General features: G+C 40.6%; 1 protein-coding gene across 2 annotated transcripts; it reads left to right on the top strand.

Moving 5' to 3' along the window:
• The first annotated feature begins 5,318 nt into the window (after positions 1–5,318).
• Naa30 (N-alpha-acetyltransferase 30, NatC catalytic subunit) lies at positions 5,319–23,801 on the top strand. 2 transcript variants are annotated; one of them, XM_032917475.1, is made up of 5 exons: positions 5,319–5,373; positions 5,620–6,391; positions 10,981–11,104; positions 13,613–13,668; positions 20,223–23,801. In XM_032917475.1, exons 2-5 carry the CDS (start codon positions 5,621–5,623, stop codon positions 20,358–20,360), a joined length of 1,089 nt encoding a protein of 362 aa, XP_032773366.1. In that variant the 5' UTR covers positions 5,319–5,373; position 5,620; the 3' UTR covers positions 20,361–23,801. The 2 variants fall into 2 exon arrangements, with proteins under 2 accessions (XP_032773366.1, XP_032773365.1); XM_032917474.1 differs by lacking the exon at positions 5,319–5,373 and having other exon boundaries at positions 5,420–6,391.
• Positions 23,802–24,208: the final 407 nt, after the last annotated feature.

Here is a 24,208-nt window from a genome sequence, read left to right as displayed (position 1 = left end):
TTTTTATTTTATTTTATTGATACAGTTGTATTCCAAAGTGAACGACTAATGTCTTAGTTAGGGTTTCTATTGCTGCTTCAAGACACCATGACCAAAAAGCAAGTTGGGGAGGAAAGGGTTTATTCAGTTTACATTTCTATATTGCTGTTCATCATCAAAGGAATTCAGGACAGGAACCCACAACAGGGTAGGAACCTGGAGGCAGGAGCTGGTGCAGAAACCATGCAGGGATGTTGCTTACTGGATTGCTTCCCCTGGCTTGCTCAGCTTACTACCTTATAGAACCCAGGACCACCAGCCCAGGGATGGCACCACCCACAATGGGCTGGGCCCTCCCACCCTTGATCACTAATTGAGAAAATGCCTTACAGCTGGGTCTCATAGAGGCATTTCCTTAAAGGGGCTCCTTTCTCTGTGAGAACTCCAGCTTGTGTCAAGTTGACACACAAAACCAACCAATACAACTGACCCCTTGTCAACTTGACACACAAACACACCACTATTAAGCCTCAACCCTTACTTTATTTATCCCCAGGATCTAAATAACTTTAAAAGTCCCACATTCTTTACAAATTCTTACATATTAAAATTTCAGTCCCTTTAAAATATCCAATCTCCTTTAAATTTTAGTCTTTTTTCAATTCAAAATCTCTTAACTGTGGGCTCCACTAAAATCCATTCTTCCTTCAAGAGGGAGAAATATCAGGGCACAGTCACAATCAAATGCAAAAGCAAACTCTAACTGTCCAATGTCTGGGATCCACTCATGGTCTTCTGGGCTCCTCCAAGGGCTTGGGTCACTTTTCCAGCTCTGCTCTTTGTAGCACACAGCTTGTCTTCTAGGCTCCAGCTGCCTGTACTCCATTGCTGCTGCTGTTCTTGGTGGTCATCTCATGGTCCTGGCATCTCCAAAACGCTGCTGTCTTCTGCTGCAACTGGACTGCACTTTCACAAATAGCCTCTCATGGGCTCTTTTCACGGTGCCAAGCCTCAACTTCTCTGCATGACCCCTTCAGTCCTGGGCCTTCAACTGCCTCTGAGGCTGCACTCTCACCAATGGCCTCTTGGCCTTTCATAGTCCCAATCATCAGCTGCTACCCTTCACGTTTCAAAACCAGTCCCACCTGGGTGACTCTTACACATCATCAAGTCTGGCTGCCAACATGAGGTACAACCGTGACTGCTCTGGAACACAGCTTCTCTGTGCTCTCAGGAAACGCTTCCCAGATGATTTCACCTCAGTGATGCCGGTGTCCTCTTAATCACTGCTAATTTCTTAGCTCCAGCTGACCAGCATCAGTCGACCCAGTAATGCAAACATTTTGCTTTAGTGGTTCTGGTATCTTGTTAATCACGGCTGATTCTTCAGCCCCAGCTAACCAAAACCACAGAATCGTCACAATCAAACAGCAATGGCCCTGATAAGAGTCTGTAATCTTCCCTCTGAAATTTCACAAGCCAGGCCTCCACCTTCTGCACTGTCCTCAACATTATCTTCCAAGCTCCTACAGAACATCCCACAGAGCTCTTAACACCCCAATGGCTCTTCTAGCCCAAAGTTCCAAAGTCTTTCCACAATCTTACCGAAAACACGGTCAGGTTTTCACAGGAATACCCCACTATGCTGGTAACTTCTGTCTTAGTTAGGGTTTTCCTGCTGTGAAGAGACATCATGACCAAGGCAATTCTTATAAAAACATTTAACTGAGGCTGGCTTACAGGTTCAGAGGTTCAGTTCATAATCATCAAGGCAGGAACATGGCAGCATCCAGGCAGGCATAGAGCTGAGAGTTCTACCTCTTCATCTGAAGGCTGCTAGCAGAAGACTCCAGGCAACTAGGATGAGGGTCTTCAAGCCCACACCCACAGTGCCACGTCTACTCCAAAAGGCCACGCCTACTTGAACAGGGCCACACCTTCTAATATTGTCACTCCCTGGGCCAAGCATATACAAACCATGCTAAGAAACATTATTCTGAGTGAAAGTTTCCCATAAACTTCTTCGAGTGTTGTGTGAGGTTGTTTGGGAATCCTTCCCTCATGATTTGAATAGATCATGCTTCTTTGGCCAGACTTCCATGTAATGCTTAGAAACTATGTATTTTGAAACACATATGTGTGCATATATATATATATATATAATATCTACTTAACATTTTAAAAACTTGTTTATTGGTATAGGTGTTTTGCTTGCATGTATGTACGCGGTGCACTGTGTGTATTCCTGGTACGTAAGTAGGTGAGAAGAAGGCATCAGGTCCCATGGACTGAGTTTGGTACCATATGGAACCAAACTTGGTTCAACCCTCTATATGTGTGACAGACTCTCACTGTGTCTGACCTCAAACTCATGATTCTCTCCCTTCAGGCTTTTGGATGCTGGGATTATAGGTGGTTACCAGTATATTTGACCTAAATGTATATCTTTAAACAATATATTCACATGCTTGAAAATATGATTGTATCGTATTTTTCCATACAGGGTCTTACCATGTAGCCTGTGTTTAATTTGAACTCACTATGTAGCAAAGGCTAGCTTTGAACTTGCAAACTTCCTACCTCGGCATCCCAAATGCTAAGATTACACGTATATGTTACCAGGCCTGGGGGCAGTTCTGCTTTTGTGTTTGAGACAGGGTCTCATTACGTAGTCTGCCTAGTCTAGAACTCCATATATAGACTCGGTTGGTCTTGAACTGGTGGCAATTCTGCTTCTGCTTTCCAAGTCCTGAGAGTACAGTTGTGGTTCCCTAGCTTGGCTTTAGGATGTGTTTCCATGTAAATTCCTGTAGAAACTTATTCCAAAATGGTTTCAGGGTTTCTACTGCTGCAATGAAACACTGTGACAAAAAGCAAGCTGGGGAGGAAAGGGTGTATTTGGTTTAAGCTTCCACCCACTGCCATCATTGAAGGGAGTCAGAACAGGAACTCAAGCCCGGCAGGAACCTAGAGGCAGGAGCTGATGCAGAGGCCATGGAGGGGTGCTGCTTCCTGGCTTGTTCCCCATGGCTTGCTCAGCCTACTTTCTTACAGAACCCAGGACCACAGCCCAGGGACGGCACCACCCACAATGGGCTGGTCCCTCCCACATCAATCACTAAGAAAAATACCTTACAGCCTGATTTTATGGAGGCATTTTCTCAATGGACGTTCCCTCCTTTCACGTAACTCTAGCTTACGTCAAGTTAAGAGGAGGTAGCACACATACTAAATGGTTATTTTATTGTGAATAATCGTGGGAGTAATTCAGGGCCGTGAGATGGCTAAACTGCTCTACCAGCAAGGGAACTCGATTGAGTTCAAAGCCTCAGAACAAGCAAATGCTGGGTGGGTGTGATAGCTCCTGTAATTCCGGCTTGAGAAGGTGGAAAAGAGGGATCTCTGGAGCAAGCTCTCTGCGAGACAAGCTCCATTGGTGAGCTTTGGGGTCAACTGACAGATTTCCCCCCAAAGAACAAGGCAGACAAGTAACGGGGGAGGATTTCTGATATCTGTGTCAAGCATCCTCATGCCTGAAAACACCTATGTCCACATGTGTTCCCACACGTGCACACACTCAGGCACACACAACACACAAGGAACAAAATAGCTTATTTAGTCAGTCATTCTCAAATTTATAGCTACTTATTTAGCTTTTTTTCATATTACTGAGAAGACTGAAATATATGTGTTTTCATGCCTGTTTTTACAGGAACTCGTACTTTTGTAAGACACGAATTCGTAAGAGTCATAATGTATAGAGGACAGTTTGCACAGAACCTGGTAGATAATTATAAATCGTATGATCTTTAGAGGCCGAGTCTCTTTGCTTGAGCTGGTAGCAACCTTTACTATTCTTAGTGAAAAGGATCGTCACCCTTGTGTCTAAAACCCTGTCCCAGTGCAGGTTAATCTCGCTTGAAAATTATTTTTATTTTTACTTAGTATTTATTTTTAGAAACGGTTTTGCTATGCGGCCCAGGGTTACTCTGAATTCCTGAGCCTTTTGCTTTTGCTTCCTGGGAACTTGGATTCCTGACTCGTGCCAACTACTGCCGCTCACTTATTTATTTATTTATTTATTTATTTATTTATTTATTTATTTTTGGTTTGGATTATAGCACAAAGTCGCAACCACCTTCTGTCTTAGAAGCCTCTCTCTGAAAACATTAATCTTGTACATACCTGAATAGCTCTATAAAACAGTTTGAATAAATAAAAAAACGCTATTTTACACATTAAAAAAAAACATGTTAATGGGTGTTTGCCTGTATGTAGGCATAACTGTGCACATTCCTGATGCCCTTGGAGGTCAGATAAGGTTGTAGCATCCCTTTGACCTGGGATTACAGACAACTGTGAACTGCCTTTTGGGTGCTGGGAAGCCAGTCCTAGCAGCAAGTGTTCCTTACCCCTAACTCATCTCTTCGGTTCCTACAACTTAATAAGTAACCTGATTAGAAGTACACATGTGAGTTATTTACTCAACTCTCAGATCAGATATGCAGACAACTACCAGCTGTGGATTAAAGCAGAGGTAACCGACACGCTCAAATGCAGGCTGAGGTTTCTACACCCGCTTAGCATGCCACATGGGGGGGATCCCGTGAACTCTTTCCAGGTGCTTCCCAACCTAACACAATTACAATCACTAATCAGGAATGTGTGCTTCTTAGGCGCCACCATCCCTGTCGCTTTCCCCGGGTGTTTCCTGTAGTTGTCCAGCACCTGTTTGTCACATTTATGCCTTCAATTTTCGAGAGGGAGGAATGGGGCAAGAGGGACTCTGGAAGACTACTAGCCGTTCTTTTGTCCCAACGGGGTAAAGGTTTTCTTATTGCAAAATGCGATCTCCACACATCAATGCTTTAAATTCCCTCTATTTCGCGGTCCAGTCGCGGATTTGCTGCCTTTGTAGTCGCTGCTCCCTGCCCCACGCGCCAGGTCAGAGCAAAAGTTGTAACAGTACAGCTGCAAAAAGGCACTAGAGGTTGGACGTCAACAGCCAGCAGCCCTGAGAGCACCTAGCCCTGCCCACCCCGGGAGGCTGCCGGGCGACTTCCGCTGGAACCTCAGGAACCTCAGGCTAGAGCCCCACCCCCGGCACGCGGCCTCCCGGAAGCCCTCCGGAGACACCTCGGGCCCCGCCCCTGCACAGGTCACCTCCCTCCACGCCCCCTTTTCTGGCCCGGCAGCCGGTAGGCAGGGAAGTGTCGTAAAGCTTGGCCCAGGAAACTTTACCCGGGGTAACAGGCGAGGCGCTTTACGGCGGCGGCGGCCGGGTGAGAGGCTCGGCGACGGAGGCGGCGGCGGAGCGGCCGCGGCGGTGAAGGCGGCTGCGGCGGTGGCTGAGGGAGAGGAGCGGCGGCAACGGCGGCGGGGGAGCGGCGCGGGGTGAGCCGCGAGGAGGGGCGGGTGGGAGGCGGTGACACGGCCGGCGGCGGGGCTCGGGCGGCCAGGGACGGTGGCCGGCACGGCGGCGCGGCGGCGTGGGGGCGGCGCGGCGTTGGGGACACTCGGTGAGGGACGGTTTCTGCCTTTGTTCCCCCCGCCTCGGCCGCCCCCGGCCCGCCAGTCCGCGCTGCCTGGCGCCGGTCGGCCGCCTCTCATGGCCTCCTCTCTCGGCTGTGTCGCTTCTAGGATGGCGGAGGTACCGCCTGGGCCTAGCAGCCTCCTCCCACCACCAGCGCCTGCGGCCCCAGCGGCGGCCGAGCTCCGCTGCCCGTTCCCGGCGGGGGCCGCGCTCGCTTGCTGCAGCGAGGACGAGGAGGACGACGAGGAGCACGAAGGCGGCTGCCGGAGCCCGGCGGGCGGCGAGGCGGCGACCGCGGCCAAGGCGCGTTCTTGCCTTCGCTGCCCGCAGCTGCCTCAGGAGCAGCAGCAGCAGCTCAACGGATTGATCGGCCCAGAACTGAGACACCTCCGGGCCGCGGCGACCCTCAAGAGTAAGGTTCTGAGTGCAGCGGAGGCGGCCGCCCCCGACGGGGCCCCCAAAGTGACTGCCACAAAAGGAGCCGAGGGACACCCGGGGGAGAGACCTCTCCACTCGGTCCCCAACAATGCAAGAACTGCACTCCCCGGCCGGCCAGAGGCAGCGGCAGCGGCGGCGGCGGGGGCGGCAAGCGACCCCGCGACGGCCCGGAATGGACTGGTGGAGGGCAACGAGCAGGAGGAGGAGGAGGACGAGCAGGTGCGGCTGCTGTCTTCGTCTCTGACCACCGGCTGCAGTTTAAGTAGCTCCCTGGGCAGGGAGGCCGAGCCCGGGGAGGATCGGACGATACGATACGTCCGATATGAATCTGAGCTCCAAATGCCTGATATCATGAGACTGATCACCAAAGATCTGTCTGAACCCTACTCCATTTATACGTATAGATATTTTATCCACAACTGGCCACAGCTGTGTTTCTTGGTAAGTGGATGGAATGAAAACAGGGTGAGCCCAGCAGAGATCCAGGCCACACGGGGCAGGGAGTGTGAGGGCCCAGTGTGTGGCCCTGGATGTATCCTTCATTTTCCTAGTACCTTACAGAGGTGGGGCGCGAAAGTGCGCACTTTCCCAGGTATTCCGTGGAACTGTGTGGAAGGTAAGAGCTCGTGGTCTGGGTTAACTTGTGACTGGTGTAACAGCAGCTACTCTGTGCAAAGCATGTTTCACAGGGGGGTGTCTTATATCCTGTTTACACTAGCTTCTAATCATGTTTAACCTTACTCATCCCTAGAGCACTTTGCCGTGATTGAATTGGAACGTGGTTCTGTTCCGATGCAGGCCTTAGTAGTAACTCAGTCCCAGCCGTAGTTGGGGAAGAATACATGCGGTAAATATGCTTTGGTGAACGTGGCTGTCAGCAAACTTGCTCTGGCCACATGAATGGAATCGTGGGCCATGTTCACTGACCGTGAGCCTGTTTCCTTCAGAAGGACCATGAACAGTTGTGTCAGCCTGCTTTCAGGGGTGCTAGTGCAGGTGTCTAACACTTCCGGTGGCCGAGAGCTGCTGAAACTTGAACAGAAGGCCCTTTTGTGGGATGCAGGAAACAAGTGTGAAACTACTCAAAAACAGTCCAAAAACTGGTTTGTGTAGATACAGCTGACTGAAGTGTTTATTACCTGTATGTAAGAACTGAATACATTTGTCTATCCTATAAGATAATTTAAGCTTGCATTCCCAGCATCAGTAATCTCTCAACAGTAATAGAGACTCCGTTCAGTCTGTATGGAACCTTTAATTAGATAGTTAGACTTAAGGGGTAAGCTATGTGTGGTTAGCATAGGACATGTTTTCATTGATGTTTAAGAGAGTAAAGTTCCCACTTTTATTTATTGTCTTAACCTTGACAGAGTTGTACTCAATATTCCTTGCAGAATGTTTTGATAAGACTTCAAAAGTCTTGTGGTTGCTTCCACAGCTTGGTGGTAATCCAGAAATACTAATGGAAATTGTAGATATTGGTAATTTGCTAGCTTCCAAGTTAATTATGCTTAAACGTTATTTTAAAACATTTTTTAACTTGAGGTATTTTTTATTTCAGTACCCCCACCCTGGATTCTTAACATTGTACAAAGTAGTTCTGCTGGGCATGGCTGTGCACGCCTTTATTCCCAACCCTCGGAAGGCAGGAGCAGGAGGAAGTCTGAGTTCAAGGGCAGCCTAGTCTACATATTGAGTTCTAGGACAGCCAGGCCTAGAGAGAGAGAGAGAGAGAGAGAGAGAGAGAGAGAGAGAGAGAGAGAGAGAGAGAGCGAGAGAGCGAGCGCGAGCGCGAGCCTGTTCCAAAAATCAGACTCTAACAGTTCTAAGATGTGTTAGTGTCGGTGAATGTGGGGCAGTATTACACAGTGAATATGCACCACTACTACAGATGTCATCAAATGCCATTCCTCAAAATTGTGGATTGATTTGACTGTAAGTTAAGCCACAAAAGTGCAAAATGGAGTCACATTTTAAACTGAAATGGAGGTAGGGATGTGGCTCAGTGGGAGTGGGCTTGAATGTTTTATCTAGACCTCTGTTTTCTGACATTTTAGACTATAGGAAGTGTCAGTCTTTTGTGTAGAGCCTTCTTACTCGATCAGTTAATTTGCCCTTCAGCCTTTACTAGTCAAAGTTTAACGTTAAGTAGCACATATCCAGAAGTTGAGATGTGTACAAACAGCTTTTCTAAGGTACCTCATGAAAGTATGGGGTATGACTTTGGAGGTGGCAAACAATGAAGTGATGTACAACAGAGGTCTTTACAACTGGGTCTTTCATATTGGTATGAATTTTTATAAATAAAACCTATGTTTTTTCCCAAATTGTATCTGAAAGAACAACCCTAAAGATAATGTAGACCCACCTAATACTTTTTTTAATGGAAATGAAAACCATGTGATGTGTGATACTTAAATCTCTAGCTGTTTAGTAGCAGAGAGGTAAAGGTAGAATCCAGGTCTCCTGGCCTCTCATGGCAGACATACCCTTGACCTAGTTTATGAAACATATCGTAGCATGGAGTTGTCTTCAGCAAGGGGCAGTTGTCCGTACACATCAGTCCCGGGATTAAAACTTGCAATGCACCTCTAGGATCCAGGGATAATGTGCTAGACCTAATGGAGAATTTGAGGTTGAACCATAAAAATTGTCTATACTTGGTTGACTCATAAAAATAAGTTTTAAAATTCTTCCTAATATTTGTAACACTTTGGAAAATAGAAGCCAGTACAAACATGAGTCCCGTCGGTTACCATAAGCGTTATGTAGCGTTTTCAGAAGTTCTTAGGTAGACAGCAACCAGTGTGATTCAGTACTTCCATTGTAGATTTAACCTTCTGGCATCCTCCAGGGTTAGTGTTCTGGGATTTGGGAAGCTGTATTTTACATGGACGTTTATCCTAGTTCTCTAGTCTTAACAGACTTGAGGTGATTTGCCATTTCCCACACTTCAGAAAGCACATTTAATATTGTGCTTCAAAATGTATACAGCAGCTTTTCTTTGGAAAAAAATTGAGCAATTTAGTGATTTTTGTAAATGATAATACACAATTAGGAAAGATTACAATATTGATTTTTATAAGGCGCAAACCACATCAGGTTTTTATTTTAGATAATTTGTACAATTTGATTTATACTTATCTACACTTTTAAATTAGGGAAGCAATGTAGTCTCAAGAATGAACTAACAATTTTTTGTTTGCTTTTTATTTACATGATGAGAGGACAAATACTTGAAATTCTGGTTCAGTTTGAAAGTATTATCTAGCTGTACTTTTAGTGGTTTTAATTTTTCTTTTTGAATGACTTAATTAACTGTAGGATATAGCTGTCCTATGGTCTTATATAAGATTTACATGTATTCACATGAACCTAATTTATTAGGTCAGGTCAAATATTTTCTGGTTGTTACACATGTCCATATATGTGTTATGTACACACACACACACACACACACACACAGACACACATACACACACACACACATTTGACAATCCAAATCAGAAAATGGTATTAGTGGGGCTGGAGCGTACATGCATACTATGCTATTGGTCCTAGGTTCAGTCTTCAGCCCTATAAAGTAAGTAAAAGTTTTTGTAGATAACTTTTGTCTCTGTTTCAGGTCTTAATACAAAACAAACCAGATTGATTGTTGTGAATTAAATTGATATGAATGAGAAAACAAAATGGAAATAATTGTAAGGTTTTTTTGATCCAGAATAATTATGGAATATGTGATACAATGGAATGAACTGTTACCGGTTGAGTTTAATATTCCTTCCAAAAGATTTTCTTTCAGCCTAGTTAAGGTTTATGTGAAATGGTTTAAAGTTATCTTGCCTACAAAGATTTTCCCACAGTTTATTTAAAAAATAAATTTCTGGAAATTATTGAGCAACAGACCACAAAATGTTACAGCAAATTCAAGTTAAAATAATTATATTAAGTGTATGCTAAATGTTGCTTACTAATGTTTTGACCAATTCCTAGTGGTGTTCAAATAGGTGTTGTTGGAAAGTTAACTTACAAATAAATAATGCTTCTGAGATAATGTCCTATTATATTTCTCAGGATACGCTATTAGAACTTTTTAGAACTTTTAAAATATTTTAAAAACATTTGCATTAACAACATTGAAATATCAAAATGAGTTATCAGCATTATTTAACATTTAACCTTTAATACTCTGATAACAATATTTTTATTAAAATATAAATAAGTCATTATTCTGTTACACTAATGTAAGGATTTGTATTTGAGAGAAATGTGTTTGAGACAGGCCTTGTCGTGTAGAGCAAGCTGCCTTGAACTTAGGGTCCTCTGACTCAGACTCTCCCACCTTAGCTTCCTGAGTGCAACCTATTGAATTTCTGGACGCTTTATGATGATGATTCACACTGTCGTATATCCTGAAAGTGAGATCGTCATGTAGTTATGGTGCTAAAGTACTTTTTGAGTGTGATCTAAGTAATAACCCTCTAAACAGTGCTTTTTCTGAAAAAAAAAAAAAAATCTTAGGTACTTATTTCCTGATCAACGTTAACTGCCAGGTGTAATTTTCAGTTATATTAGGTTTTATATTAATTTTCTTTATTATAAGAAGTTGTAATATTTTGCTGGTGGATAATTTGTACAGTATTTTATTGTGTTCTAATAAGTAGACTTTTTTTTTTTTTTAAATAACTTTTCACTTACTCCCTGGTCTCAAAATGTAAACAGACCTTTGATTGCAAATGATTTTAATTATATGCATTTGACAATGTAGTCAGTAAATGTACTTGAGTATTTATCTTGTAGAAATCTTGACTCCCCTGGCCTGAAGGTTTTAATAAGAATTTAAAAGAGTCAATTTGAAGAAAATTTGAGTTTTAGAAATAACAATATTTGTAAAGTTTTGAGATTGCTGTCTTGCTCCGAAGTTCTGATCTCTCAGAAATGCTGACCCAGAGCCTGTTGCTGTTTTCCCTTGGTAATTTTGCAGTGTCTGATGGCAATGTGCTCTTCATAACTGTTTGTTTATTTTCAAGGCCATGGTAGGGGAGGAGTGTGTAGGTGCCATCGTATGCAAGTTGGATATGCACAAAAAGATGTTCCGCAGAGGTTATATAGCCATGTTAGCCGTGGACTCCAAGTACAGGAGAAATGGCATCGGTAAGGAAAACGTTACTTCACAGAGAGTGCATACATTATTTTCATTTTTGTGTTTTGAAACAAAAGATTTAAATATGACTGGAGGAATAAACTTCAAGGTAAGGGGGGAAAAGTTTTATTATAGATTTATTACAGTGTGTTGGTAACACACACAATTACATAGGCGTCCAAGGACAGCTGTGGGAGTCCTCCTTTCACATGGGTCCTGGGTCTTGAACTCTAGATTATCAGACATGAAAGGCAGAGGCTTGGACTGCTTGGCCATCTCACTGTCCTTAAGACTTTTTTTTCTTTCTACGTATTTTCTAAACATTTTTAAAACCGGTTTTATAAATTAATGTTTTTGAGAGTTTTTTTTCTTTTTTAAATAGCATGTGGTGAGTTTTTATCTTCAGGGTTTTTTAAAAAAATCGCATTCATAATTTCAGTTCACTTAGAACTGGAGGAAATACTCCTGTTTTTTAATAGAGTTACAAGGGTATTTTATACCAGCTACTAGTCTGGAGGGAGGACTTTAACCAAGCTAAAATTATGGAGTAATTATCATTACTTAATGCTAATCATTAGACTTGTTATTTGAGAGTCCAAAAAAAGTAATATTTCTTACTATTCCCAGATTCATTTTTGAAGCCTTTTAAAAATTGAATTCCTGGGGTTGGGGATTTAGCTCAGTGGTAGAGCGCTTGCCTAGCAAGTGCAAGGCCCTGGGTTCGGTCCCCAGCTCCGAAAAAAAAAAAAAAAAAAAGAAAAATTGAATTCCTTAGTTTTTAAAGTGTGTGTGTGGTGTGTGGTGTGTGGTGTGTGGTGTGTGTGTGTGTGTGTGAGTGTGTGAGTGTGTGAGATAAAGTGCACGAGTGGAGGTCAGAGAACAGCTTTTGGGAGTCTCTTCTGTCCTGTGGATCCCTGGGACCTGGGTTTGATCCTCCGGTGAGCCATCTCTGGGTCAACATATAATTTTTTTTAATTGTCAGTAGACTCATCTGGGTGGTTTAAAAGCAGATGGTTAGACCCCTCCTTGAGAAGCTCAGTTGCCTGGTAGGGCTGAAGCTTTGCCTGGGACTGTTTTGGAAGCCTAGTTACAACTGCTATCCTAGTGTGTAGTACCTGCTGGCTCTTTTCTTCACAGTGGGAAATCAGAAGGAGAAGTGCTTGTTGGGGTGTGTAAGTTCTGGGATGCATATCAAGCTAAGCCAGTATTGATGCTGCCACTCGTAGTCTGAGCAGTTTTGTTAGCGTGTAGCTTTAAAAGAGCGTGGATGCACTGTTAATGCTCATTAAGACTTTCAAAGTCGGGATCACATCATGAGAAACCCTTATGAATATGTTACGGTTTTAATTATTTATTTAATATTGGGTTATAGTGCCCAATCTTTCATTAAACTGCTGGCCTCAAACAGATTCTCCTTCCAAGTGCCACTTGCTGAGTTTATTTAAGAGTTAACGGACTTTATTTTTGGACTTTCTACTAAAATTTGTCATAAATTTGGTTTGTTTTAGAGACAAGTTTGAAACTTTGGTGCTTTTGCAAAGAGATAAGGACTCAAGAGAAACAGTACTCTTGATTGGCAAGTTCCAGTGAGAGAACCATTATTTTAAGGTTACATCCTTGCCTTGCCTTGCTTTGAGATGTGTACACACTCACATACCTGGTTTGAAAATGAAGAGTTTTAATGTCTTTTTTTTCTATTCTTTTTTTTTTTTAATTTAAGATAGGTTCTCAGTTTGTAGCCTTGGCTGGCCATGAACTCTATGTAGACTAAGTTGGCCTTGAACTCACAGAGGTCTATCTACCTAGCTTCCCAAATGCTGGGATAGAAGGTGTGTTCCAGCACACCTCACTACTTTATTTTTCTTTACGTCAGAGTTAACAGCTATTATGTCTTTTAATGTGTCAGATCATGTGATATGTGACTCTGAATTATGACAGACTTTTCTAGACATCACAGGCATACCACCTACATCAGTGAGAGAGCCGGGCTTTGTTTCGCCAGGCTCACTAAATTTTACTGAGACTGATTTTATCTTGGCCCGGTGGGCTAAGCCGTTCTTGTTTGGTTGTCTTGTGCCCTGTGTCTGGAGATATGGATACCATTTGCCAAAATCAGCTCTGATCATTCAGTGACTTCTTAAGAGCTCATGGAATTCTGAGATACTTCCTGTAATTATATCCCCTTTCTCTTTTCTTCTTACCTATCCTAATATCTTGTAACAATAAGACAAACAGACAAACAGACAAACAAACAAAAAAGCCCTCTAGCTTGCGACTAATATTAAACCTGAGAAAAAAGACTCTTATCAGGAGGTAGGTCTTCCAGGGCAGTCTTGGTGCTATGTTCAGGTTCCCTGGGCTCCCAGCAGATAAATGGTTTATTTTTCACTTATAAATAATCATTGTATATATCTGCAGTGAAGATAAAACTTAATATTTTCATTTATGCAGTTATGATAATCATAATTTAGATTCTCAAATTTATTTTTCCTTTATTAATACTCAGATCTATATTCTAGGTACTAACTTGGTAAAGAAAGCTATATATGCCATGGTCGAAGGAGACTGTGATGAGGTGAGTCTTTAACTGTTTAATCCTGTTGTCCTGGGCAGGATTCTACTGGATAGACTTTTTACAGCACTGCAAGTCTCATTGCAGATCTACAGATGCAGCTTGTGGGGAAAATTTTATTTTGTTTAGAAACAATAATCGTGACCTAGAATAACTTTTAATGTAATAGACTTAAATTTCTTCAGAATATAGAACTTAAATCTAATTGTTTAATTTTTGTTTTTAAAATAAAATGGGTAAGTGCTTAAGTGTGTAGGAGGCATTTTATTCTAGGAGATGTCTGTCTGTGTAAATAGTGAACAAGTGGTTTGCATGCTAACATCCAAGGCCTTTTGCCATCTACATTTCTTTATCCTGTAGCACTATGCTTCGTACATATTGGGGATAACTGGGTTGGTAACATTTGCAAGGTAGGTGGGAACAGTTGTAAACTAGAGAATGGATGCTTTTCTTACAACAGCGACAGCTAAGGAAATTATTACTGTACTAATTTATGAGCAACACAGACAACAGTTACCTTTTGAAAAAAGTAACTTTTTTGTCTTTTGAGACAGTGTCTCACTATGTAGCCCTGGCTGGCCTGGAACTATGTTGACCAGACTGGTCCTTGTCTCAATTAACCAAACACCACTGCTCATATCTTTACTATTAGAAGGAAGATGTGCCTTAGAAAAGTTGTCAAATAAACCTTAGTAAGTGTTTTCATAACTTTAAATTGGGGGGACTTTGTTTTGTTGTATAAGACTGTTTCAGGCTAGCCTAGAGGTTACTAGGTAGTCCAGGTTGGCCTTACACTTGCTATTCACTGCCTCACTCTCCAGAGTATCAGGATTATAGAAGTGTGCCCTACTAAATGGATGTTTTTTTTTTGGTATAAAACTTGTAATTTAAAATAAGAGCCCCCACCCCCAGCGTGTGTGTGTGTGCACGTGCGTGCGTTTACAGAATTCTTCCTACTGTTGTGTTCCTCAGCTGTGTCCTCCTCCTAACAGCTGGCCATCTACCCTCTTCACATTGTCTAACCATGTCTGCATGTATGCATCTACCCTCTTCACCGTGTCTGCATGTATGCATTTAGGCTTCACAAAAGTGCTTAGCAGTTGGGAGAAACCTCTGAGCTTTATAGACTATAGTTTGATCTTCTGCTACTGAGAATTTCTTCTTGTAAACAGAGAAGCTTAGGGCCAGGACCTACTGTGTTCCTGGGGTTTAGCTTTTCATGAATTATGTTAGTCATTGTCTATCAGGCAAGATGTATACTTTTACTGATTAAGTGTTGGAATAATACTAGTTTTTCTTCAAAGCTTCTAAGATAGGATATGGAGATTTTGGAAATGCTGTGTTAGTATATAGTTAAATCTTAATCTTATGATGAAGTTTGGGATTAAATGCTGTTATTTAATCTGTTATTTTGGTGTGTGTGTGTGAGTGGGGGAGTCAGTGTGTGTATGTTTGCCAGTGTAAGAATGTGTACATGTAGAGGCCAGAGGTTTATTTTCCTTAATCATTTTGTTTCTACCTTAAATTCTGAGATAAAGTTTCACTGAATCTAGATCTCATCAGTTTAGCTGGGCTTGGTAGCAAGCACCTTTACTCACTTAGCTATCTCACTGGGTCCATGCCTGAAGTATCTTGAGTATTTAAATAACTCAGTATGACTCCTTAATTTCTTAGGCATCTTTTATTGCTTAGCAATTGTGTGATTGTAGTCAAATCGTTTAATTTTTTCCTGCTCTGTTACTTTGTGTGAAGTTATATTAATTCTTCTTTTAACTGTTGTCAAGAACAATAGTCACTTGTTCATTCATCAGCTCTCTAGTCAAGGTCTGCCGGGAGTCAGATAACTGGGCGCAGCCTACTCTCCATGAGCTTTCAGCCTGCAGTGTTAAACCTGCTGTCAAACTGTGCCAGATTGGCTTAGCCTCATAATGATTTACTCCTGCTGTATTAATTGTATTATATTTAGTATATATTGAATTGGTAGAACATTATCGTAATTGCATTTCTCTGTTAAAGAGAATCAAACTCATTAAGCTTTTTAAAAAAAAAATTCTGTGTGTGTGTGTATGTTTGTTGTCTGTCTGCTGGTCAGCCTGTCAGCCATCTGTGTGCAGGTGCTCAAGAAGGCCAGAAGAGCTTGTCCCGAGAACTGGAGTTAGACACAGTTAGGAGCTGTCTGATATAGGTGCTGGGGACTGATTTGGGATCCTCTGTGAGAGCAGTACATGCTCTTCATCACTGAGCCGTCTCTCACAGCCTCTCATTGGCTTCTTATGTCATGCTTCTGTGTAAAGTAAGAGAAGCTTTCTAGTAAACTTCCAGGATACATCTAGATTAAAAAAATATGTTTATGAAAGTTGAAGTGATAAAATGTTGAAAAATAGTTGCTTTTTTCTTAGCATATTTTACTATATTATAAAGGAATATATAATTTCTTAGAAAGCATTGAGTGTACTAAGAAAATCTTTAAATTAGAGTAGCTATTTGTATAATTTTTCTTATAATTGGGCCTAGTTAATCTATTATGATATCAAACCAGATTTCAAATATATATATATATATATATATATTTAAGATTTATTCTATGTATGTGAGTATACTGTAGCTGTCTTCAGACACACCAGATGAGGGCATCAGATATCATTGCAGATGGTTGTGAGCCACCATGTGGTTGCTGGGATTTGAACTCAGGACCTCGGGAAGAGCAGTCAGTGCTCTTAACCACTGAGCCATCTCTCCAGCCCCTCTAATATATTTTTTTGAAGGTTTTATTTTATGTGTATGTAAGTGGGTATGCCATGTGCGTCTGAGGAGTCCAAGAGTGACTCAGGTCCTTTCAAGAGCAGAAAAGGCTCTTAACTGCTGAGGCATCTCCCCAGCCACTCAACACTTAGCCACACTCACATTGTACCTGTGTAGCTGTAGTTACCGTTCTATACCTTTAGAGCAGCGGTTCTCAACCTGTGGGTTGCGACCCACAGGATCGCATATCAGATATCCCTCATATCAGATGTTTACATAAATAATTCGTAACAGCAAAATTCAGTTATGATATAGTAATGAAAATAATTTTGTAGTTGGGGATCACCACAGCATGAGAAATTGTATTTAAGGGTCATAGCATTAGGAAGGTTGAGAACCCTTGGTTTAGAATTGTTTAGATCCCTAACTATTAATGAAAGTGGATTTAGATCCCTTTGCCCAAGTCGATTAGAACTTCTTGGCACTGATTTATCTTCCCTGGACAGTAGTGAGGAGGACTAAAGCTTGGTCACTATGAAGTTCTAGCTTCTACTTAGATTCTAGTTTGTCCTTGTTTACTTGATTTCTCTTTAAAAGATCTCTTTGTCTGTCTGTCTGTCTGTCTACTGCTTTTCTTGAGTTTTATTTATCTGTAAAGTATAGACCAGTGGTTCTCAGCCTTCCTAATGTTGCAACCCTTCACCATGTGATGATCTCTAATCATGAAATTATTTTCATTGCTACTTCATAGCTGTAAGTTTGCTACTATTATGAATCATTATTAAATATTTTGGAGATAGAAGTTTGTCAAAGGGGTTGTGACCCATGGTTGAGAACCAGTTATAGATAACCATGCCTTTTCTTGAGGTTGCTGTCTAAATGAATATAGCTATCCTTTTAAATTTTTCACTTTTTATTACTGTGAACTAAGTTATTAATTTTACATTGTGGCAAATTGGTTTTTCTCAAATTGCCTTCATTTAACAGTTTAGTTGTAATTAGATATTGACCTAATAAGAATACCAAGAATTTCCCAAAAGAATTATTCAGATGTAAAAACTTGTTCCAGTATATTATTCATTATTAAAATTTGAATTTTTGTTTGCTCATGGCAGGTTTTCGCTATGTAATTTTGGCTAGCTCAGTGGTCATAGAGATCTCTTGTCTCTGCTAGGATGAAAAGTGTGTGCAACCATACTTGGCCTGTAGGTTGTTTGTTTGTCTTTTAAAAACAGAAACTGGGTTAATTTTTAAGTAAATAAATTGGCTTTTGCTATGCCTTGTATTTAAGTCTTCCTAAAGACATATCTACTTGATACTGAAGCAACTACTTGGTTTTGGAATTTTAAAGGTTTGGGTTTAGCATGTGATTTACTTTTATTACTTAATTGCATAGGCTGTTGCCTTTGGACATGCTTTCTCTTCAAGTACTCTGATCATCCAAAAAGCATGTTACTATTTCCAGTGCATGTGCAATATATGTTATATAATGAAAGATACTAGGGACTCATTTAACAAATATGAGAGCTTCCTGTTTGTTAGGCAGTGTGTTAGGTGCGGAGGAAGCAGCCGGAAGGTACATAACGATCTCCACCTTCCTTCAGTTCGATGACTAGAAGTGCCATAGTTAACAAGCATAGGGGTGTGCCACGGGAGCAGTGTACAGTGTTGTGGAAAGCGTAAAAGAGAATGGCATTCCTTTGAATCTATTAGCAACCAGGCCAGAATCCAGGAGGAAAGAAATACCATTCGTTCTTCAAGACAGAAAACAGTTTATATGAAAAGCCTAACTTGTGCACGGGCCACATGCTTAGAATAGCTGTGAGTTTGGTCCAGCACATTTGTAGACGATGCCATTTTGCCTTGTTAAAAGCCTGGGCACCTGTAGAAAGTGAAAGACCATGGTTGGTCCAGAGACTGGCAGCTTAATGCTGAACATGCAGAGGAGGAAGAGGGAGACCCAGTGAAGTTGTCAGTGTGCATGGAAGCCACATCTTGACGGGCATTTACGTCCCTTCAGGTCATCTTTAGTTCATTAAGTGTCTTTTAAGGCTAGAGTCAATAAGTTATTTTAGTTAGGAAATTAATGAGAGGATCCTTTATAGAAAATGGGAGACTTCTTGAGCTGGTGGCGGTTTAGGGCTCTGTTAGTGTGGAATAAAAATAAGAGAAAATTTAGGAGGGAGAATTGACAGGACTCAGTGCTTGGATGCGAGTAGGAGAGTGAACAGGAAAGAGTTCAAGACTCCTGGCGTTCAGGTTGAGGAACTGAGAGGATGGATGCAGAATTGTGCAGGTCCTTGAACTCTTACTCAAGATAGACTAGGAAGACCTTCGTGTGCTTCATGAGTGCTCTGCTGTGTCTTTGTTTAGTTGTACATTGCCATTTTTCTCTCACTCTAAATGCCCAACAGTTATGACATCCTAACAGGAAGTGTGATCAATGTGTTGATACGTCTCAGTGACACACAGGTGAGGATCAATAGAAAAGACAAATAGAGCAGCATATATAAAAGTTAGGAAGGAAGAGAGTGTTTAGGTAGAGGGAAGTAGAAACAAGAACGGCACATAGTGTTCAAAACTATCAGCTCTATGTTGTCAGGGCCACGAGTTCAGTGATACTCCAAAACACTGAATATTCTGTGGTCCTCTGTTAAGTTTTGATTTGAGTAAAATCTAGACCACTGGTTCTGAGTGACATCATTCTCACCTGGTAATTTGTTTAAAATGCAAATTCTTGGGCACTAAGGCGCGCCTTCCCCCCTCACCCCCCCCTGTGTGTGTGTGTGTGTGTGTGTGTGTGTGTGTGTGTGTGTGTGTGTGTGTGTCTCATATCTATGTGCATGTGGTAGTTGGAAGTCTGAGATCAGCAGAGCATATCTTCTTCAGTTGTTTCCTGCCTTATTTCCCCCCAACTCCTTGTTTTTCTTAATTACTATTGTATGTGTATACATTTATGCTTTATGTGGATATCAGATAACCTTGAAGAGTCAGTTCTACTCTTCCACCATTATGTGCTCCCCACAGTCAAGTGTAAGTTGCCAGGCTTGCTCTACAAATGCCTTCACTTGCTTAGCCATCACCAGCCCTTATGTTTTTGACACAGGGTTTCTTTAACCTGTAGCTTGCTGATTTGGCTAGACTGGTCAGTGACCTTAGTGAATCTGCTCGTCTCCCCTCAACCTGACCCCTGACTTTTACATGGGTAATAGAGATCTGAATTCAGGCCCTCAAGTTTGTGCAGCAGGGAGTTTATCCTTCCCAGCCATCAGCAATCTTATTCTAACCATCTTGCAGGAGACCGTGTGCCCTAATATTTAAATCCCCTTGGTCTAGGTTCAGTAAACTTTCTCTGCATAGGAGTCGCAGTGTTAGGAAGGTTGAGAACCGCTGCTTTAGACCAGCATGGTAGTTGTTACCAGAGTGAACAGTGGCAGGTCAGTAATAACAGGCGTTGGAGGTCAGTCTAAATAATTTAAATGTTGCCTGGCTTTCAAAACTTCTGTGTTGATTTTTCTTCTCTTTCTCTTTATATGACACTTCGGTTTTCTCCACAAATAGATAGTTCATCATTGTTTGTATAGTTCAAGTCCTAAAAATTGAAGCATTACAAAAAACAGGAGAAAAGTTCTCAATGATTCTACCTGTCTTGACTCAAAAATAATTACATTTATCATTTTGATGACTTTTTTTCTGTAGAACAGTATTGTTTTATCATAATTCTTAAACAGACTTTTAAAATGTTTGATCTGATTATATACTTTCTCAGCTTTTAAGTGTGAAATTATAACTTAAGTTTTTTTTCTTTTTTGAAGGTTGTTTTGGAAACAGAAATTACAAATAAGTCTGCTTTGAAACTTTATGAAAATCTTGGTTTTGTTCGAGATAAGAGGCTGTTCAGATACTATTTAAATGGAGTTGACGCACTGCGACTTAAACTGTGGCTGCGCTGAGAGACTGACAGCAAGGAACGGCTCCACCCACATGGAAGCGACTTTTGCATGCAATGCAATTTGTGCAGAATTGCTTTGCAGGTGGATTTAGTAACTCCCATGCAGCTGTTATCTGTCAGTGTCCATTGAGTGTCGCACAATATTTGTTGCACTTTGGCATGGCGCATTTGTTCTGAATTAAATGAGATTGTTTTAAACTTCAAGAGTTCTGTTGGTACCAGCAGGATGTGCCAGTTAATAGCCAAGACTTGTTCATTTGCAAAGTCTGCTGACAGTACTATTTACATAGTGGTCATTTTATCACAGAACCAGTAAGTGGGACATGATTTTTGTTCCTTAAAGAAGCCAATGTAGATTGTAAAAGTCTCTTAAGTATACTAACATTTCACACAAAACCTGCCATAGTTTTCTGAAGGGGGTGAGGGAAAAGCTTCAATTTAGGTTTTATTTTTTCAATATTAAATTTTCCATTCTTGAATATTGGTACCTCAGTGATTAGTGGATGAACAGTGTCGGGTGGAGTTTGTCTTCTGATGAGTAAAGATGACTGTTGAATTGGTCTGCCAGTGCCTGTGTAGATAAGTATTGTTGTCTTCATCTCTAGTTTTTGAATGCATGCTCTTTCTTTTTCTTTAATACCTTTGCAAGCAAACTTGTTTTTATTTAAATTCTAAATTTGATAATAAATTATTTCAGATTTTTATAATTTGGATAGTTTTTCCAGGTGAGTGACAGTGGTTTGCTTTAGAAGTCCCTTCTTTCCTTACAGTAAGAAGCTGACTCTACTTGGGAAACTGAGAAATGGCTTAAAGGGATGGAGCTGGGAACTGTGGGGTTTGGATGCACTTTTTGTTTTTGTTTTTTTTGAGAATGGGGGAATTTTTGAAAAGAATAGAAAATTAATGTAAATTGGTATGATCTTATTTAATCAAAATGATTGATAAGCTGTGAAGAACAGCTTCTATAAAGTAGCTGGTTTTTGTTTTTTCTTTTTCTTTTTTTTAAACTTTATTCGAATTCACATTGCTTCCATTTCTGAAAATACTTCACTTTTGGTTTAGTCTTAGAAATGAATTTCAAGGAGCATTGTATCCATTTTAAGCTGCATTTATTTTCTTTGTACTCATGAGCAGATTCTCGGGGACCTTTGCTTTGTTCCTCCAGAAAAAAAAGAGAGGGATGAAAAAAAGAGAGGGATGAAAAATTTTTTTAATGAGTTCTTTGGGTTTTCTGAGCAGCCAAGGTGTTTATTAGTTACAATGAATTTTTGGCTAATCAGTGTAATGTTAACAAATTTTAGCTCATGCTTTGAGTTGAGTTAGTAAAGCTGTGATGAATAATTTATTTAACTAGAATACCTAAGCACTCATAAGGAAAAAGATTCATTTTCTGACAAATGTTTTATAGGAATCTGGCATTCATGTTGTTATTTTCATTCGAATATACTTTCTTCTACTCTAATACTTGGTTTGAATTTTGTTTTATGGCTGTAATTACTGTATTTTTAAAAACCCTACCTCCATTAACAGTTGGTAAAGGCCCCTTTTCAGGAAAGTTTGTTGCGCTTTTTTTTTTTGTTTGTTTGTTTGTTTTAAAGGAAAGCTGCTCTTTGCTCAGTATAGTATTTTGGAAGTGAACATGGTAACAAGTACTTTTAAAATAAAGATGCACAGTTTATATTTGAAAATAAAAACTTCCTGCTGGTGGGATCATTTATAGTTCCTTATTTTTAAGAAAATTTGTCTTTCCATTTTATATTGCTCTTTAAAGTTTAATATTAAAAATGTGATGACCACATAGTACTCAGCTTTTCTGCTGACCATTTTGAATCTGTTTTGGTCAAACTTCATTTGGGTCCCAGCATTTAGAAGAACGGCAGCCATCATAGTGCCTCCGTTTTCCTTGTCAGTGTGAAGGAAAGCAGCTAACCAGTACACTCGACATCACCAGATGCTGCTTAGGTTTGCTGGTCATGGGTATGAGTCGTTGATGGACATATGTTTTCTTGACTCACTCTGATGGATAGAGTTGTACAGTAGATAGATACGTGCTAGGCTCACCATTCAGAAGTTTGGTTCTTGCTGGGTTGTCAATGAGAGTATCACTGCTCCCTTCAGTTCAGAATTGTTGGATTAACTGAACTGATTGATTTGTAAACATGATCTTAACTATGGAACTAAAATACCAGATCATTACAGTACTGCTCAGTGGATGGATACATGCTGAATATCAGTGTATACTTTGATGTTTTTGATTACTTGACCTTTTTTTTAACCTAAAAATTTAACCTCTAGTTTGATAACCTAGTAACAAAACTAAGACTTTGTAAGTTGAATTGCTTCAGCCTTAATTTGACATCAGGCTTTCATTTTCTTATATCAGCTTAAAGTGGTTCCATTTATTATTGACAGTGGGTTCACTTGGCTAAAACTGAGCAAAATTGGTGCAACTTTCTTTTAGTGGGGTGCTGCCTCTTTAAGACTGACTGTGCTATCTATCCCCTGACACTGGTTTGGCCATTGATACTGCTGAACACTTAATACATGCTACCATGAGCTGTGTATGTTAGTATTGAAGAAAGCTAGCGGTATGCTACCAGTCTTGATGATAAACTTCCCCTAACATTGGAATGAAACTACTTAACTCGGGAATAATCCAAGTCTGCAGATCATAAAACACATTACTGCTTGATGTGACCCCCCCAGCAAAATAAGATAAATTAATATTAAAAGTTGATTTTAACATTTTCTGCCTCTTTTCCAAATTATCTTCTACACACATAAGACAAATCTATGTAAAGGAGTTTGTCATGTTTTAACTCTAACCATGCCCTGTATTAAGGTATTGGCTGGTATATATGATTAGATGTATGTTTATTATGGTGTCTAAAAATTATGAGGTTCATCACTTTATAGGAGCATACAGGAAATCAGGTTGGCAGTGCACCAGTTACTTTTCAGTACACGTCCACATGATGATGCTCTAATGTCCCAGGGCTTTCAGGTTTGTAAAAACATAACATAAGTTATATTGTCATCACATATGAGTTGGGTATCTATGAACTATCACGTGTATCTCAGAAATATTGGACTGTTGTTTAATGACTGGGGATATTGCTGCATAATTTTCTCCTGTTGACCCCTATCCTTTTGGAGAGAGAGATTTGATGGGATTTGAAATGTGCAAGTTGTCTGAATAAGATACAGTCAAATAAAGTATGGTTAAGTTGTGTTTGCATTTTTCTTTAAGATACAGCTTTAAAATACATTTTCTTTAAGATGTGTATTCTATAATTTGGTTTCAGATAGTGAAAAAGCAACCTGTTCTAATTCTCACTGCCCTATATCAAGAGTTTTGGAAGGAATGATATAGTTGTTATCTCTCTTCTTTGTATTCTGACAAAGTAAATTTGAAAATAAAATTCAAAACTTGATTGCTAAATGTACTCGTTAGTCAACTGAGCTAGCAGTACCAGGGAAAACATTTTCAAGCATTGTCAATTGAAACTAAATTACATTTTGTCCTTGCTCCCAGCAACTTATTCCTGTCAGTTTTTATTTTTACCATTTGTACAGGACCTCCTTGTAGAGTAGAGCAGGAGCTGGTGGGTCTTTGACCTATCCTTGGGATAATCTTAACATGGTAGTTCTGTCTGCTCTTCTGTTTGAAGTGCTGAGTATCAGTGGGAGGGTGAGATCATTGAGTGAGTGTGACCGCTAAGTTTTATCACCCTTCCTGAATATCTTGTTCTTTATAGTAGTGTGAAATTTATGATTGAGTTTTGATCTTTGTAGCAGTGTGAAGCATCTGATTGAGCTCATGTTGTACTTGGATCTGAATGTTTCATA

Source organism: Rattus rattus, chromosome 12 (genome assembly GCF_011064425.1).
Source record: "Rattus rattus isolate New Zealand chromosome 12, Rrattus_CSIRO_v1, whole genome shotgun sequence".
NCBI lineage: Eukaryota > Metazoa > Chordata > Mammalia > Rodentia > Muridae > Rattus > Rattus rattus.
This window is presented reverse-complemented; position numbering and strand designations above follow the sequence as displayed.

Bases quoted from the DNA above. Each gene is read 5' to 3' on its own strand.
- Naa30 (XM_032917474.1), top strand. From the start codon at position 5,588: ATGGCCTCCTCTCTCGGCTGTGTCGCTTCTAGGATGGCGGAGGTACCG. The intron at 11,105-13,612 runs GTAAGGAAAACG...TCTATATTCTAG, and splicing joins GTACAGGAGAAATGGCATCG to GTACTAACTTGGTAAAGAAA. The intron at 13,669-20,222 runs GTGAGTCTTTAA...TCTTTTTTGAAG, and splicing joins TCGAAGGAGACTGTGATGAG to GTTGTTTTGGAAACAGAAAT.